At 33.0% G+C, this 19349-nt stretch overlaps 3 protein-coding genes across 3 annotated transcripts; 1 reads left to right on the top strand and 2 right to left on the bottom strand.

Moving 5' to 3' along the window:
* Positions 1 to 69: 69 nt before the first annotated feature.
* LOC139085655 (glycine dehydrogenase (decarboxylating), mitochondrial) lies at positions 70 to 4496 on the bottom strand. Its single transcript, XM_070633767.1, has 12 exons — positions 4256 to 4496; positions 4047 to 4125; positions 3367 to 3454; positions 3264 to 3311; positions 3082 to 3209; positions 2754 to 3016; positions 2555 to 2688; positions 1181 to 2453; positions 1089 to 1119; positions 879 to 1030; positions 341 to 817; positions 70 to 280 (listed from the first exon to the last, which is right to left on the bottom strand). Exons 1-12 carry the CDS (start codon positions 4442 to 4444, stop codon positions 164 to 166), a joined length of 2979 nt encoding a protein of 992 aa, XP_070489868.1. The 5' UTR covers positions 4445 to 4496; the 3' UTR covers positions 70 to 163.
* Positions 4497 to 6162: 1666 nt separating this feature from the next.
* On the top strand, positions 6163 to 9446 carry Cortactin (cortactin). Its single transcript, XM_070633771.1, has 6 exons — positions 6163 to 6339; positions 6407 to 6497; positions 6559 to 6647; positions 6753 to 7240; positions 7628 to 7759; positions 7868 to 9446. The coding sequence occupies exons 1-6, from the start codon at positions 6327 to 6329 to the stop codon at positions 8606 to 8608; spliced, it is 1554 nt and encodes a 517-aa protein (XP_070489872.1). The 5' UTR covers positions 6163 to 6326; the 3' UTR covers positions 8609 to 9446.
* A 610-nt stretch (positions 9447 to 10056) lies between these two features.
* Positions 10057 to 11815, bottom strand: LOC139085652 (balbiani ring A 67 kDa protein-like). Its single transcript, XM_070633764.1, has 2 exons — positions 10839 to 11815; positions 10057 to 10769 (listed from the first exon to the last, which is right to left on the bottom strand). The coding sequence occupies exons 1-2, from the start codon at positions 11527 to 11529 to the stop codon at positions 10126 to 10128; spliced, it is 1335 nt and encodes a 444-aa protein (XP_070489865.1). The 5' UTR covers positions 11530 to 11815; the 3' UTR covers positions 10057 to 10125.
* Positions 11816 to 19349: the final 7534 nt, after the last annotated feature.

The following is a 19349-nucleotide window of genomic DNA, read 5'->3' as shown; positions in this document are numbered from 1 at the left end:
GCTTGAGAGTTTTTGAAACTTTTCATTTAAAATCCCAACAAATTAAAGAATTTAAAGAAATGTCAAATGTAATTTGAAGCTGTAAACAGTTTATTCAAAGAGATTTTATTCAAAATAAAACTTAATCTAACATTTGAAATTTTTTAAAAATATGAATATTTACTTATGTGTACAAATCAGGAAGAATTGGTGGACATGTACACACCAAATGTTTGTCACCATATGCATCATCAATTCTAGCAACTGTTGGCCATACCTTTGAATCTGGTCTCACAAATGGCTGCAAAAATATGTCATTATTTAAAAATTTTAGTAATTCATAATTAATTATTAGACTTACAGCAGGAAAAGCAGCTTGTTCTCTTGAATATGGTCGATTCCATTCGGAATTTACAACTTGGAATTGCGTGTGTGGCGACATCTTTAATGGATTTATTTTTATATCCATTCTACCTTCTTCAATGTCTCTAATTTCCTGTCTGATTGTCACTAAAGCTTCACAGAATCTATCAAGTTCCTCCTTATCCTCAGACTCTGTTGGTTCAATCATCAAAGTTCCTTGAACAGGCCATGACATTGTTGGTGCGTGGAATCCGTAATCCATAAGACGTTTAGCAATATCAACAGCTTCAATGTTTGCTGTCTTTTTGAACTCACGGATGTCAAGGATGAATTCGTGAGCAACAAGATTTGAAGATGGATCAACATAGAGTGTCTTAAAATATGGTTCGAGTTTTTTGGACATGTAATTAGCATTAAGAATAGCAACTTGTGTAGCACGACGAAGACCACGACCTCCCATTAATTTTATGTAAGCCTGAATTGTAAAAAAATTGTTAAATTTAAAATTCTTTAAAATAAAAGTTAATTTAAGTTACCCATGAAATAGGCAAAATCATTGAGGATCCATATGGAGCTGCTGAAATTGTTCCAAAGCTTTGGTTGTCTTCAAGTTCATGGAAAATGTCAACAACTGGATGTGATGGCAAAAATGGGGCCAAGTGCTTCTTGACTCCAATTGGTCCACAACCTAAAATGTAAAATTAATCAAAATTTGCTTCTATGCTTCCAATTTTCAGGTAACTTACCAGGTCCACCACCTCCATGTGGGATACAGAACTGCAAAAGACATAAAAAAACATCAAAAAGTTTATTAAATCTTAATAAGACCACAACTCACAGTTTTATGTAAATTCAAATGTGACACATCTGATCCATAATCACCAGGTCTACACAATCCAACTTGTGCATTCATATTAGCACCATCCAAGTACACTTGACCGCCGTGTTTATGAATTAAATCACAAACATCATTAACATGATCTTCAAAAATTCCATTAGTTGATGGATATGTAAGCATCAAGCATGACAATTCATTGCTAAATTCCTCAACTTTTTCCTTCAAATGAACCAAGTCAATTGTTCCATCGGAAGCACGAACTTTAATCGGTTCAACTCTCATACCAGCCATTTGAGCACTAGCAGGATTGGTTCCATGTGCGGAGACTGGAATCAAGCAGACTGTCCTGTGATGTTGTCCATTAGCTTCATGATATCCACGAATAGCACGTAAGCCAGCATATTCACCTTGTGCACCGCTATTTGGCTGTAATGAAATTTTGTCATATCCAGTAATTTCACAGAGGTCCTTTTCAAGTTCTGAGAACATTTGGTGATATCCTTTAGCCTGTTCTAGAGGTGCAAATGGATGAATATCAGTAAATTGACGGAATGAACATGGAATCATTTCTGTTGTTGAATTAAGTTTCATTGTACAGGAACCGAGTGGAATCATTGAGTGGACTAATGATATGTCCTTATTTTCAAGTTGTTTCATATACCTGACCATTCTGGATTCACTATGATGCTTGTGGAAGATTGGATGTGTCAAATATGCCGAAGTTCTCATAAATTTAGAGTTTGAAATGTTTTCAGCTAATGCTGCTGGATCGTTGAGGATATCAGACAATGAATCAGCCTTGAAAATCCACAACAAGTCTTCTAAATCTCCAGGCTTAACTGTTTCATCCAATGCAATTGTTATTGATCCATCACTTAAATATCTCAAATTAATTTTCTTCTGTTCTGCTCGTTCCTTAATCTCCTCAATTGTCAATCCATTTGGAACGACACGAATTGTATCAAAGAATACCTCATTTAACTGCTTATGTCCAGCTCTCTTAATTCCATGACTCAAAACAATTGCACCATTGTGGATGTCCTTTGCAATTTCCTTTAATCCTTCAGGTCCATGATAAATTGCAAACATAGCACTCATATTCGCAAGAAGAGCTTGGGCAGTGCAAATGTTGCTTGTTGCCTTATCACGACGAATGTGTTGTTCACGTGTCTGAAGGGCAAGACGATAAGCTTCATGACCATCTTGATCGCGAGTGACGCCAACCATACGTCCAGGAATGAGACGAACAAACTTTTGTTTACATGCAAAAAAGCTGAAATTTAAGTTTTCAGAGATAAAAATTGAATTATTTAAAAAAGTTCAGGCTTACAGCCTTGGAATAGCTATTAGGGGCAGTCAGGAAGTGTAACCTACCCAGCATGTGGTCCACCATAACCAAGTGGTACTCCAAGTCTTTGTGATGTTCCCACAGCAATATCAGCTCCGAATTCTGCTGGAGGTCTCAAGAGAGTCAAAGCAAGTAAATCTGTAGCTACACAGACCAATGTCTGGAATATTAATCATAAAATCATAAGAAAAATCTCAAACTAGCATTAAATCATCTAAATCTCACCCCATTCTTCTTAGCTTCTTCAGAAATGCTTTCAAAGTCTAAAACATTTCCATTTGTGTCTGGATATTGAAGCAAAATTCCTGAATATTCACGAGATGCCAAATTAACGTCAGCTATGTCACCAATAACAACTTCAATATCAAGTGCACTTATTCTTGTTTCAACGACTGATAAAGTTTGTGGATGAAGATTGCTTGACAAGTAAATTTTTCTACGTTTATTATGACGGAAGCAGAGACTCATGGCCTCAGCAGCGGCAGTACCTAAAATGATGTTATGACATTTTGTTAGAAGTTAAACGGCATACAAGTATTGAAATTATTCTTACCTTCATCAAGCAAACTAGCATTTGCAACATCTAATCCAGTCATTTCAGTCACAAGGGTTTGATAGTTAAGCAATGACTCGAGGCGACCTTGTGCAATTTCTGGTTGATATGGAGTGTATTGTGTTGTCCTAAAAATTATCAACAATTAATTTTATTTGTATAGACTGAAGCTCAACACTTACCATCCAGGATTTTCAAATATATTTCTTAAAATTGGATGTGGAACGTAGCTAAAATTTAAAAATTTATAGTAATTATTTTGTGCAATGATGTTGCATATTTTACCAATTGTGATAGCCCATTCCTATGTAGGATCTCCAAATCTCATTTTTGTGAGCTACAGCACGAATTCTGTTGATGAGTTCATGTTCATCTATAAAAAAATAAGACAATTTTGTGTCAATAATTGTGCAAATCATTATCAATTGAAATGACAGTTGAGGTCAATGCCCATACATTTATCTGAAAATTTTACAATTTCCAAACTAACAAAAATTGTGAAAATTATCCAAAATTTTACACAAATTGTAACTTAATTTTCGTCAATGGAAAAAACGGCCAAAATTGCTCAATTTTTAAACATTTTCAGATCAGTGGCTGAGCCTTAGTTAAGGTTGTATGTTCTTAAAATAATCTTCAGCTCCAACCAAAATCAACTAAAACTCTTCATCACAACAAAAACAGTTTTAATAAAAATAGAAAATAATTTCAAAAACAGATAATATAAAATTAACTCTGCTGGGGAGCTTGTTCGACCTTAATATTGACATAAATATGATTTATCAAAGTCACAGCTGATAAGCGCGAATTCACATGAGATGAATAAATTAAAACGTAAATTGTCAATACATGTCTAGTGAAGAATATGGCTTGACTGATAAGATTTGACTAAAAGTAACCGAATTGTTACTGTTATCAATTTTCGGGTGGAGTTTATTGATCGATTTGTGACGTTTTTTACTTACTGAGTGGCTTTTCAATGTCCAAGTCCCGATCAAAGTGGATTTTTGTGGGAACGACTTTGTTGGTGAGCTCATCGAGGGTCTGAAAATGGGAAAATTTTTAAAAAAATTAAGGTTTTTTAAATTTTTTTAAGTTTTTATGAACTTTAAATTTATTTTAACATTTTTTTAAAAAAATTCATTTTAGTTCCAAAACTCATAAAATTCCTCACCTTAAAACCGACTAAATCCAGCATAGAAACAACATCCGTCTTTCTTGGTCCAATGTGACGCGTTGGAAATTTACTTTTATTCTGAAATATGTCTTGTGCCGATGCCAATGATCGAACAGAAATCGAAATTCTTTGGTTTGTTGATAAAATTGACGATTTTTGGATAAGTTTTGCTAAATTTCGCTGCATTTTGAATTATTCTTTTATTGTTGATGTTTGCACTTCCGATTTCATCGATCGCTGGAACTCAACTGATTTATTTGTTTTGATGTTTTTGAGATTTTTACTCAATTAAATTTTATAATTTTTTAATTGATCTCGTGAGAATTTTCAAAGAGAATTTAAACTATTTTGAGAATTTGAAGCATTTATAGTTATTTGAAATGTTTTATTGGATAATTTGTGCAATTTATGGTAAAAAATCTTTAATTTTGAAACCATTTCCTTGCGCTCATTTGCTGTTGGATAGTCAAGCACCATTTGTCGTAAACTGGAATTAAACAAACTTTTTTTAACACTCTCTATACTTCACTTTATTTAATATATTTTAAGAGAACAATGTATAATAGGCAAAGTAGGAAATAGAATTTGTCCTAAAAAACTTCCTATTCACGACGCGACTTTCTCAACTCGACTAACTCAAAAGCGCTCGCGAACTCTACAAATTGTACGGATTTATACATTTTAAATTCACATAGACCGTTACAATAAAGTTCAATTTTTAATACTGGAAATTCAATTGATAGCATTGCTACTTGCAAACCATGCTATCAATTGCACAGTTTCTTGCAAACCGTGCTATCAATTGCTATAATTACTTAACATAAGATAAATAAATTCAAATTATTTATCTATGAACTGAACTTAACTATAAGCTTACTGAACGCACTCAAGCGTTCTGCAATTGTACGGTTTTGAATAATTCAAACCTACAATGACTGTTAAAACTTAACTTGCAATTGCTTTATATAACTTGCAATTATTTAAAGCATGTTACATTATATACAAATTCGATTCAAAATAATTAATTAATTATAAAATATATGAAAACTGTTGTTTCACTTAACGACAACCATTAGTTCCATTTGTATATTTGTCCGTCAAACAATTGACTTCGAGATCATTAAGAGACTGTTGATTCTAACAAATCCATTCTTCTTCTTGTTTTTTTTTCCTTTTAGTTCTTCAAATGAATTCTGATGCACTTTAATAAATTTGACATGGCTCCACATAAATCACAGCTATAAACAAATTTAGGATGAATTAAGTGATACTTCGATGCATGGTCATTCTTCAGATATTCTGAACATTTGTTATCTGATATCGTTATTAGATTTTTGCTGATATTCTTTGTGATAGTTGAAATCCATGGCCATGCTTTGAGGACATGGACGTGCTATGTTATAACTTAGCAATGCTTTTGAATTTTGGAAATCATCATTTTCCTTTTTCTCATACATTTCTCTTAAAACTGCTAGACTTTTGGATGTTTTTAATGATTTTGAAGATCTTTATTGAGTTAATTCAGGTTCTATTGGAAAATTTGATTTTTTTAAGTTATTTGATATAATGTGCTGTAAACATCTGTAAAATTCATTAAATATAACTTTTGATGTGCTTAATAACTCAAAATGCATTGAAGTAACAAACAGTCTGTAAAAATCTTAAATACTTGATTTTATTACTGCAAAACATTGTCAAAACATTAAATATCCCCGATAAAACATCAATCCTGATCAGATACTAAAACATTCAAAATCCAATAAGATTCGACTAAAAACAATAATAAAACATTGCAAGAGTCCTATTGCAATAAAAAATTACAAAAACAATAACAAAACATTGCAGCATATATTTTAAGTATACTTCCACTTTTAAGTATACTCTCAGCGTGTGACCACCAAAACACTAAATTTAACAAGGGCTAAAACGAAAAGATAACAAAAAAATTCGTGTTAATCATCAAAAAAAAAATTTAAGCCGCTCCCAATTCTATAAATTTCAGCACCAAAATTAGTTTAAATCATTCATAATCCAGTCCCAAGTGTAGTAATTCCAAAAATAGCTCAAAATGTCTTTCGATGGTGAGTCAAATTACTCAAAAAACTTTGAAATTTCCATTAATTATTCAAAAATTTAATAAAAAATCAGATGACTGGGAAACAGATCCAAATTTTGAAAACAAAGCAACAGAGGATGAACAGCGATGGGGCACAGGAGTTGACCGTGGTGCTGCAATCAAGTATGTCATGAATTTTTCTAAAATTTAATTAAATTATGAACTTTGAATGAATTTATTTTAGTATGCAGCAGTTGATTGAAGAGACTGAGAAAGCAGACGATGATAAGAAGAAGAAGCTTGTTGAGGAGTCGGGATTAACTGGAAGACATGGTAGGGATGACTTGAATTTGATTTTAATGAAAGAGTTTTGGTCAAATTCTTCTAGTTTCTGGTAAATTTTGAGTCAAAATCCATCAATTTTCTTTAATATTCCAGGCTATGGCGGCAAATTTGGTGTCGAAAAGGATAGAATGGACAAATCAGCTCTTGGCCACGATTACGTCGGTAAAGTGGAAAAACATGCATCCCAAAAAGATTATGTGACCGGTTTCGGTGGCAAATTTGGTGTTGATAAAGACAGAATGGACAAATCAGCCGTTGGATTCGATTATGTTGGTAAAGTTGAGAAGCATGACAGCCAAGCTGACTACAAAAAAGGATTTGGTGGCAAGTTTGGTGTCGAATCTGATCGCATGGACAAATCAGCTCATACATTCCAAGAGCAAGTTGATAAAGTCGGAACAAATTATCAGCGAACTAAACCGGATATTATGGGAGCAAAGCCCTCAAACTTGAAATCAAGGTTTGAGAATATTTCATCATTTAATGATGAGGAGACGAAGCAACGGGCTGCATTGCAGAAAAAGTTGAGGGAGGAGAAAGATTTGAAGGATAAGGAGCAAGCATCGAAAGATAAGGATTATGTAGGTTCAAGTTTAATAAAAGATCAGTAAAAATTTTATTTAATGCCGGAAATATTCACATCGTTGTGCCAGGGCTGTAGCCAGCAAATTTTATTAAGGGTCTGAATTTTATTCTATTCATAGTCATATATCATATACATTTACTAGCATTTTTTGGGATTATGCCCCATTTGACTACACTCCTGCCTTGTGCTTATCAATTTGCTGAATATTTTTATTGGCATAATTTATTCATCTTTGTGATTCATGATCCAAAACATTAAATTATTAAAATTATACAGAAAGTCATTAATCTTGTGATTATTAAACTATAAAATGATTCACAATTTTTTTTTTATTATTTTCCCATCTGTGGCTGACTAACATTAATGATCTGTTCTATTTTAGATTAAAAATGAGGAACCATCAAGGCACAAACCACAACGAAAAGCAATCGTAACTGGACGTAATGAGAGAATTAGTGATGTTATCAATGTTTTTAATGCACCACCGTTAACTGATGAATATAAGCCAGTACCTGTAAGTAGAATTTTGATTCGCAATAAATCCCCCCTAAATACAACCCTGTTGACATCACTCAAAAGTATAGATATGCAAAATAATTCTCACTTCCTTCAATCATTTTAGAAACAACCAATAAAACTCCCCAAAGAGGACAAACAACCAGTCGAGATTGTCAAGCCTGACATTATTTCCAGCACCGAAAAGCATGTAGACATGCCGGAACATACACCAGTATCAAAAATAGCTCAACAATTTACCAAAAGTGTTCAAATCCAAGAGAAAGTTGAAGATAATTCAATTGCTAATGAAATTAGGGCTCTGAAAGAAAAGGAAGTGATCCAAGAACAACAAGAGGTTGAAAAACATCAAGAGATTGTTGAACATCAAGAAATTGTGGAACAGCAACAAGTGTATGAGGAGCAACAACAGGAGGTCATTCAAGAGCATCAACAAATCCATGAAGAGCAACACATGTACGAAGATGTTCCTCAACAACACCAAATTTATGAAAATGTTCAAGAGCACCAAGCAAGTCCTACGACTGAATATCAACACCAAGTGGAACAGCCACAACAACCACAACCAGAAGTGATAAGCGAACAAGAATTAATCGAACAATTGAAAAATGACAATGGACAAGTCGAAGAAATTGAGGAACAATTTGTGTTATCACCAGAAAATCCAGGTGTTACAGCTATTGCACTTTATGATTATCAAGCAGCTGCTGATGATGAAATTTCATTCGATCCGGATGATTTGATCACACATATCGATATGATTGATGCTGGATGGTGGAAGGGACTGCATGCAAAGACTTATACTTATGGACTATTTCCAGCAAATTATGTTCAGCTAAGAGAGTAACTAGATAAGGAGTATTAAAGATTGGAAACAAAGTTGATGACATTATAGGAGATTGAATGAAATTTTTAAAAAATTTATGAAAATAAGTATTAATTTTTTTATTTTTTTGGAAATTTTCCTCGCAAGTTTAGTTTGGGATTTATTTGAGATATTTGAAATTTTTGGGGAATATCCAACAAATTATAAGGTTTATATGACTAATCCTGAATAGCACAAGTCGGTTAATTAATTCACCGATTTGTGGTATTCAAGAATGTTACTCAAAACACTGTGAACTAGGCATCTTGATCAGTAACTTGATATTCTATTATTGAGGACTCAACTGGTAGCTAAGCTATGGAGTCGATTGTCGTATCCATAAACTTGAAAACTGGGCACATCCAGCTAAAATTCCCAAAATACCAAAATATTCTCCTAAATCTTATAAAAATTCAGTTCGAAATAACATTTTTTTTAAAAAGCTAATAATTTGTGCAGACTTAGACAGTTATAACAAAATAATTGAGAAAATTAGACTACGCTCTATTAACATAGGCACACTAAGTCTGAACTAAAGAATACTTCAGTAAAGCAGTTTATTAGATTATAATTCACACATTATTTTAACATAATTTACAGTTCACATTTTGAATACAGCATCTAATTATTTTTATTATATTTTTTTAGTACTCTTAATTTTTATATCAAGTTATTTTTATATTGTTTATTAAAAACATTCTTATATAATTAATAAAAATTTATAATAAATTAAATACAAAAGTATAAAATTATGACAAATGCTGCAATTATTAAAAAAATGATTAATAAAATAAAAACTTCCATTAGTTAAAAATGAAAAGTTGATTTTAAATTTTAAACTGCTTTTAATTTTTAAATTTAACTTTTTTCAGTTTTAAGCTGCTAAATTATATTTTTTAAAAATATTAAAATTCAATTTTTGACAAATTTAATTTTAATATTTGAAACTATTGCGCAAAATAAAATTCAATTTTTACATCCTCGACTAAAGTCTGTCACGATACTCAAAATGTATAAATTTCAAATAATTAGCAAAAAATATTTTTTAATATCCTATTTAAAATTATTAGTCACAATTGATTCAAATCACGACTTTTTCAATCTGCTTCATTTGAAATTATTTAACTAAATTAAATCAGAATTACTTTTTACATAATATTATAAAGTGATATGTTATAAAAGATGTATTATCACATCCAAACACAGGTGTAGCCAGAAATTTATTGAGGGTGATAATTTAATTTTTTGACTAGATTAAGAATTTATGTTTTTTTGGGGGTCAGCAAAGATGACCTATATTCTGAAGAAAAATAAGTAAAAATAAACTCCGAGTCATCAAGGACGGATGAATTTTAAGAGTATTATTGTCCATTTATTTTTGAATTCTGGAATATATTGTGGGAGATAAGGTGTTGTGTCCAAAAACTCAATTTATTCAGTCCGCAATCACTTTTATTCAATCAAATTGTCAAATTACAAGTGTTAACTTATTCTGAGATTTACTTTATTCTCTCCAAGATACAATCAGCCAGCTTGTGCAATTTATCAGTCGCATAGTTGAATAGATTCTTTGTTTCGGTAATCCTTATGTCCTTATCCTTCTCATTAAATAACAAAGTAGTTTTTATTGAAATTTCATTATAAATGTCAAAAGACATTACTCCGCAGGTTGTTTCATTCAATTCGCCGATCTTCATATCATACGAAAATGCAAGATTACTTAAGACAGGAATCTGGATATCGTAGTTTTTGCAGAATTTTTCATTAAACTCATCTTTGGCATAATTTATTGCTAGTTTTGATGTTGGTTCAATATTATGTAATTTATATTTTGCACATGAATAATATCGTTCTGATCTTTGATCATTTTCGATAGCAAAATCCATGAAAAGTTCTGAAAATTCCAGTGAATCTACTGTAATGCATTTTGACTTGGCTGATGCGATAACAATCTTAGCTTCGACTTCAAGTAGTGCATTTTCACCATTTTCTGGTAGATTGAGCTTTTCCTTAACACAATCATAATTGATGACACTTTCGAGTTTTCTTAATCGTTTGTAGTAATCAGGATCATCTTGGTCTTGATCAATTGGTTCCAGTTCTTTTTTGTAATAGTAGTTGACGGTGTCATTTATTAAGTATGCTGTGAATTAAATGTTTTTATTAATACTTAAGCAGCAACAGCAATTTACTTATGATAAAATTTCCGTACCTGCAGGATCATCCTCAAATCGTTTTGTGACACAATTGATTGTAGATACCAATGTGTTTGTGGTATATTCCTTGAGATTCTGCTTTTCTGACTCTCTTAGCTCATCACTGATGTCACCGTATCTAATAGCAGCAGCTTTCGTTAAAACTCTCAAAAAATCTTTTGCGGCATTTTCGCTGAAAGCTCCACATGAGTAGATATTCAATGGTCCAATTACAGATTCAATACTGCTTATGGCTTTTTCAACCTGTTTTAAGATATTAAAGTTCTCATTACATTCTTTAATCTCAGCTTCACTGATTACAAAATTCTCAATTAATTTTGAAGTTGGTTCAAGTTGTTGAAATTGGAATTGCATACATTCGATGTGATCTTTCGGAATTTTTTGCATGTATTCATCAAATATTGTTTTAAATTCTGCATTCTGATTTGGACATTTCATAGCAGATGCGATTGCAAAAATTGGTACTTCATCATCATCTATCATCATGTTGTTATTCTTTGGAAGCTTTAAGAATTTTCTTATGCAGTCGATGTCTAAATCAGGACTTCCAGGTTTCTTAGCTTGTTTCTTTATTTTTTCAAGAATATTACTTAATCTGCCACGTCTGGGTTCATGGTCGCACTGTGATACGGTTATAATTAAGATTAGCGTAAAAGCAATTAAAATTTGCTTGATAATGAACTTCATTGTGATGACTTTGAGTTCAAAATTGAGACTGAAGAAAAATCATGGTTTTTTGCCTATTTTATGTGATAATGTAGTGATGCATTTAAAAAAAGATTAAGAAAGCATTCAAATTGATGCTGATTATATGCCGAATTTGGCTTATATGTGACACTATGCCTGATTAGCTACGTTCTAGTGCCGGATTTTGGATCGATTACTCATAATAAATGATGAGCTTGAAGTTCTGCGAACAAATAATTTATTGTACGATACCCTTTAGAACCTTCATTTTTAGACTATTTCAAAAACGACAACAAAATATCAGCAATCATCGAAAATTCAACAAAATTCATTAAAACCAAATGAAAATCAGTCATATTTGGAAGATAGTCGAATAAAAGTTATATAATTTTCTCAATGTCTTGAAGTGTCAGCGGAAATTTCCAACAAAATTGAGAAAAGTGTCAACATTTATGAAAATGTTTCAATTTCTTGACAGATAACAACATCATAATCTATCAAAAAGTAATCAAAACTAGATAAAAACGAGAAATTTCAATGCGAAAAATGTAACGAAATATTCTTTAGAAGAATAAACTGGATGAATCATATTCAAAAACACCATCCAGATGAAGGAATACTCGATTGTGAGTTTTGTAAACTTTCGTTGTTCCAAGTCTGTTATCATTAAAACTTCACTTATCTGCAATTCATCCTTACTATATAAAACAACAAAATTTTCAAAACTAGACAATATTTGCAATTTCATATGAGGATACACATGGCCCTAGTTGAATGTGTACAATGTCATGAAAAGATGGCACCAAGCTGGATGAAAAAGCATCAAAAGATATCGCATGGATCAGAAGAAAAATCACAATGCGAATTATGCTTCAAATTTTTTCAATGCAAAAGCTCTTTAAGGAGACACAAAACATGTCATGATAAGAAATTTGGATATGACAAGTGCAGCAAGAAATTTCCTACACAAGGCAATCTAAATAGACACAAAATTATTCATGAAAATGCAAGTTTTCCACTGACAGATCAGCAAAACTTAGAAAACATGAAGACTTCCACAAACGTCAAGATGAGGAAAATGCAGCAATGATTAATCCACTTAGTTGTTCAAAATTGTGTAAAATTAAGAAATCACTTTATACACACAAATATTTTGTACTTCCAAAAGAGGTACATCAATGTAATTTGAGTGGAAAATATTTAAAGAAGAGGCATCATATGCAGAGGCACATCCAGAATGTGCATCTTTCAAAGAATGCAGTTATTATAGCAAATGATTAGAATACTTGGTTGTTAACTTACCCTAACAGGCAAAGAGCCCGCTTTTATATATCAATACAAGCTTTGTCAGGACACAGTAGCTTGTGAGTAAATTACAGCTATATCCTGGTAAAAATAAAGAAATTTAAATCTCGATATCAATAATTTCATTTCTAGACCAACAATTAATTTGATAAAATTTAAATGTCATTTTATTTATTTCTTATTTGATAAATTTTAAGTCACTAATGAACTAAGTGTTTTGTTTATAAACACAATTTTAGTGTAAACTCATCAAACCTTGAAGTAAATAAAAATAATTCCCATAAGTCGTACTTCCTATAGACAAGCATTTTTAAAGTGGAAAATAATTTCTTTGCTGAGTACTTAATCTATATTTTTAAGTGGACTGTCCTTGTCGGGCTGACGGCTGGAGGATTGTTTTGAAGAAAATAAAAAAATTGATAAGATTTTTTATATTTTTTGAAGGTGACGAATAATTAAAAGATTAAAAGGTTGTGTCTGCAAAATTGAGGTTTGATTCACAAGTTTAATGCCATTTAAATCTACAAAAATAAGATTAAAATCAATGAATAGAAGTCAATATCAATTATTCGCAATCAATCAAAACAATAATCTTATTTCATAAAAGTCAGTATAAACTAGAAATTGTTTTGACTCAGACCTTCTACTTTATAAGTCACAAAATACGCGACAGCTTTTCTGTTTGATAAGAATATTGATATATTTGTAAAATCATTTTTTTATTGACTTTTGAGCGACAATCAGTCTGACTTGTTCAATTTTTATTATGTCTAGAAATACTAATGAGGAAAATTGCATTTTTGTATGTATTTGATGACCTGATCTTAATTTTTTTGATGTTGCCATGAGGGATTTTAGAGGTTTTTACCTAAAATTAAAAGCTTATTAACAAGGAAAGAGCCATAAATTTTTGAGGGGAGTTAGTATAGAACGCAAAAGTGCAAGATTAAATTAATTATTTATCCATAATCAGAGTTGTGAAGCGGCTTGATTTTATCGGTCGGCCAAAAACGGCGAGCGATAAAAAACGATGGCCGATAAAAACGATGTCTGTATTTTTAGGAGGCCTTCTTTGAAACTCACATTCTGGTAGCTAAATCCGAACAATGGATCTCCGATATGGCTGATGCTGGTGTTGATCAATACTCATTCCATAATGAGCCAGTTGATGGAGGTCAGTTGGACTCGCAGTTAAGCCAAAAACTTCAGTTAAGGTAATCAAGAAATATGTTGAGATGGCTGATTTAGTGCTGATCATGACAGTTGACCCAAGTTTAGGTGGACAGAAATTTATGGATGATATGTTTGATGGTGGGGTTGCATTGAATACAATTGCAACTGTTGTGCAAAAGCTGGAGTTAATTGGATTGTATCTGGAACTGGTTTGAAAAGTTCAGTGACTAATGCTATTACTGATTATTCTAAATAAGGCTGATTATAAGATTTCATGTGAAAATTGTATTCTAAAAAGATTTAAGGATATACCGAATATATGAAATATATATGGAAATGCTGTTTAAAAACTATTTGTTGCACTTACCGGCATGTAATATACAGGAAATCATTTAAAGCATGTCCATGATTGATTTTAATGGAAGTATCTAAAATGTATGGATGGTCAACACCACAAGACATGACAACATTTGTACATCAATAACTTAATTCATCAGCCAAACTATGTGGTGAAAGTATTGATGCATTTGGACAAGTGGTGACATCACTTTTGATTAATTTTGTTAAAAATATTGTCCATGAACAATTTCATCTCAACAGAATTGATGAATCAGCAATTGATATTCATGCTATGGCTTGTGTACTGTCAGCAGGACATCAAGATGATGCTAGGTGTGTTGAGACACTTGATCGTGTTCAAGTTAATATGAGAATAATTAAAAGTCCAGAATTTAATAAAATTTTTTAAAGAATGCCGCAAATAATTCTTGTCATGCTAAGGATGTGGTACAGATGCATCCTGTTGGATTTTGAAAATATTTTATCAGTTTTTATAATTAATTTTTAATAAAATTGCTCACCTTTTTGTGTAATTATTTTATTTATGCTATATTAGTTATACTTAAATTAATCATTTAAGTCGCAGATCCTAAATATATGATAGTATTTTAGAAAGTGATTTCGTATTTTTGCATCAGCTCCTTAACCCATTTGACTATTTCTGGATCTTTTGATTTATTTTCTAATGTTAAATCATGGATATTCTTGTTTAATGATGTTAATTTAGTTAAATATTTAACCTGATCATCTTTATTGCTGATGTAAATTTGAATTTGTGACCATGTAAATTCGGCGATTTCTTTGACATTCAAGTACGTAACATCGTGTAAAATGTGAAATCCATCAATACAATAATTGTTAATAAAATCTAAAATTTCTGCCGAATTGAAAATTGTTGGAATTTTTTGCCAAAGATATTTGTGAACTTCTAAGTTTTTATTATCAATTACTGCATTTTGTAACATGTTTTGTTTATCATTATCCAAATGTTTCAAAAAGGATTTTCGTTCATCTACTTTTGTAATATTTTCCAGCTCTTCAATTAAAAATTTCATTATGTGATGGTCTGAAAGGCATGCCGCAAGATTAATTAAACTGTATCTTTTCTCATCAGCTTCTCGAAGTATTTCCAAAAATTCATGATCAGAATTGCAAGAATCTCGAAATATTTTCCACAAAATTTGATGAGTTTTTACTTCTTTTGATGAAACTGCAGCTCTGTGAAGTAAATTTCGTCCGCAAAATCCTCTTGATCTCAAAATTTCTTGATAATCTGAATCGTTGAAAATTTCTTTAATTTTTTGTATTGTAAACTCGATCACTTCTGCAGTATTGCAAGTCACAAGAAGATGAATGTAATTGTCACCATAGTTGTTTTTTTCAAGGATCAATTTTTTAAGTTTTTCCTTTTTTTGACAATTTTCTTTCAAATTTTCTCATAAAATTTGATGATTTTCTTTATTTTGATCTGAAATAAACAGCATCAAGTCAGTTCACGTCGGTCCGTCAAAGGGAACAGACGTGTTTTTGATTCGCTCCGCAATTAATTCAAAATTCTCAAAAGCTCCAGATAACAACAACAGAGATTAAAGTTTCGAATCTCAGTTCAACTTGTTCAGACGTGTTTTGACTTGTTCGGCAAAATGGTAGAAACAACAACAAATCTCAACAACGAGGAAAGTAACCAAAAACTTTCGGAAAAACAACCTGAATCTCAACAACAAGATTCAGCACCCGTGACAACTCTCATCACCGAGGATATAAACAACGAAAAGCAACATGACATTGAGATGGAAAATCTCAAAACAAAACAGACAACAATGGATCAATTCGTCCAACCATTAAGGGCAGAAAAACGTCGCAGCCAACTTGAAATCTTCAGTGCGCCAGCCAAAAAGATATCTAGTGCTAGCAAAAAGAAAGACGACAACAAAAAACAATTTGACTTCTCAAATGCCAGGACGAATCTGTACGATGACAGATTGTTCAACTTCAGCGGAGATAACAGCAAAGAACCAGAACAACCAAAACAAAGTGAAATATCATCATCATCGAAAGACAACAACGTAACATCACAGCAGAAACCAAAACCACCACCGATCCATATAACTAGTGGTGGAGGACAGGAGATCAGAAGGTTGATGAACCAGATCAACAACCAACCCAGGAGTTTTATGATCAACGTCAAAAAGGATAAACTCAAAACAAAAGTTGTATCAACGGAGAGTTGGGACGACTACGACAGATTCATCAAACTCCTCAGAGAAAAACAACACCACTTTCACACCTATGCAAACCAGGAACCACAGACGAAATTCGTGCTCTACGGACTTCCAATGATGGAGATCGTAGACTTGGAAAAGGAGTTGAAAACGGAAAACATATCACCAGTTAAAATTGTCAAAATGACAATGAAACAAAGGAGACACGAAAACGACGACGACCAGAACTACCTTCTGTATTTTAATAAAGTACAGGAAGGTAACATTTTGGAAAACCTTCGAAAGGTTAACTGTGTCTACGGCTTCAAAGTAAAATGGGCTAAATACAACAACAAGCGTAACGGACCTTCTTTCTGTTCGAAATGTTTGCAGTTTGGTCATGGACAACGTGGTTGTAACAAACCACTAATCTGTTTCAGATGCTCTGAACAGCATGATTCAAAAACCTGTCCTTACATTTCGATTGAAACCAACAAGGTCCCAATCGAAAAACTAAAGTGTCACTTCTGCGGCGAGAAACATACAGCAATCTCACAAGAATGCAACATCAGGAAACAAATAATCGAGAAGTGGAAAGCTAAATCAATGAACGACAACAACCGAAATCAAAACAGACCATCAGGTGAACAACAAAGGAATTCACGAAATCCTGCTGGACAACAAAGGAATTCACGAAATCCTGCTGGACAACAAAGGAATGCTCCACCAACATCAAAAGCAGGTGAACGATCAGGCGGATCTGATCAATTTACATCACAAAGACCAGCTAGGAGTATCCCAGAACCGGTACCAACAACATCTAGAAAACCAGCTTCTGAAACCTCCGCACCAGTCACCATAAAATCGCAAAATAATCATCCACAACAGAAACCCTCAAATCAGGAAATCAAAACAAAACACGAAGAAACAGGAGAAGGGGAAGGAATGGAAATAACAACAGGTCAAAGCCAAAGACCAATAACAATCATCAACAGAACTCAACGCAGGTTGTAGAAATTATGGACCTAGACTTCAATTCACTAACCTTGGAAACAAACAAGGTCGATCCTGAACCTTCATCCAGTGGTAATACAAAGGAACAAATTTCACCAGCCCAAGGCACAATCGATGAATGCATGTTCTTCATCAACTCATTCATCGAAATCATCACCAAAAAGCCAGAGTACCTAAAAGAGGAACAGGTACAACAAGCCATCGGCCAAAAAGTTGCCAAAATCTACATGAGTCAACATGGATTGTAGTCACCAAAGAATCAACGTAATTTACTGGAATGCTAACAGCCTTGCAGATAAGATGTTAGCATTTCTCGACTACCTCAGCATGCAAAACGTTGATGTTGCGTGCATATCGGAAACATTCCTAAAACCAAACTCCAAAGTAGACTCGCATCCTGACTACGTAATTCATCGATTTGATCGCATTGATAGACCAAAAGGTGGTGTTGCGATCATTGTCAAAAGAAATCTAAAACATCAGCTTCAACCAAGTTACAACACAAAGCTAATAGAATGCATCGGAATAAAAGTCTTCATCAACGAATCAATAAGCTGCCACATCCTCTCCGTCTATCTTCCAGGAGGAAGCAAAGGAAGGAAATAGACGATCACCTAAGAGATGACATCAACAAAATAACAAACATCAGAGGAAACTACTACATCTGCGGAGACTTCAATGCAAAACATCGAGAGTGGAATTGCAACGTAGCAAACAAAGCCGGGACAATACTACAGGATATGTCCGGGGAGTTCATGATCTACTACCCCGATTCACCAACGTATTATCCAGAAGATCCGACGAAATCTGTATCAACAATCGACCTGATGCTCTCAAATTCCAGTCTGAACACTACAGAACTAAAATGCACAGAGGCAATGAGTGACCATTGCGCTGTGTATTTTCAAATCAGGACATCCAAAGTTGACAGAACAGACAACACAGTTTACAGATATGACTACAGAAATGCCAACTGGAAAAAATTCAAATCGTATATAACTCGTCGCATCGAAGACAGCACTCTGGAAAACCCATGCAACACAGTAGAGGAGATAGAACATCATATCAAAGTATTCTCAGAACTCATCATGGATTCCAGAAACAAAACTGTGAAGAAGAAAAAGATCAACTTTGAATCGACAAAGCTCACACCAGAAATCAAAGACTTAATCAGGACGAAAAGAAGTCTTCGACGAAGATGGCAACGTAGCAGAGATAATCAAATCAAAACTGAATTAAACATTCTACAGAAAGTCATCAAAGACAAAATTAAGGAACTCAAAAATACAAACTGGAATAAGCGGCTTTCAGAAATCCAACCATCAAACCAAACAGTCTGGAGGATTGCAAAGCATTGCAAGAAAGGTTCAAAATCGATGCCACCGTTGATTGATGCAGATAGAACGTTCATCACTAATAAGGAAAAAGCCAGCGTTCTCAGTGACTATTTTCGTAAAGCTCACGAAAATCCACTTGAGGACAACAACCCAGTACATACCCAGGAAGTAGACAACGCAGTGAAGGAAGCATTGGAAGGAGAAAATAGTGACTGCACAGAACTTACAAATGTAGAGGAAATCTCATACATTGTTTGAAGAAATCTGAAAAATCCTAAAGCACCAGGATTAGACGATGTCAACAACATACTCCTCAAAAATCTTCCACCAAAAGGCTTCGAATATTTGAAGTTCATCATCAACACGTGTCTCAAACTTAACTATTTTCCGAAAGTTTGGAAAAAAGCTAAAGTAATCCCGATCCCAAAACCTGGCAAACCAGCAAACGAAG

The sequence above is a fragment of the Chironomus tepperi genome, unplaced genomic scaffold, assembly GCF_022539635.2.
Source record: "Chironomus tepperi strain 1889 unplaced genomic scaffold, CSIRO-AGI_Ctep_v1 contig_79, whole genome shotgun sequence".
NCBI classification, from domain to species: Eukaryota; Metazoa; Arthropoda; class Insecta; order Diptera; family Chironomidae; genus Chironomus; species Chironomus tepperi.
This window is presented reverse-complemented; position numbering and strand designations above follow the sequence as displayed.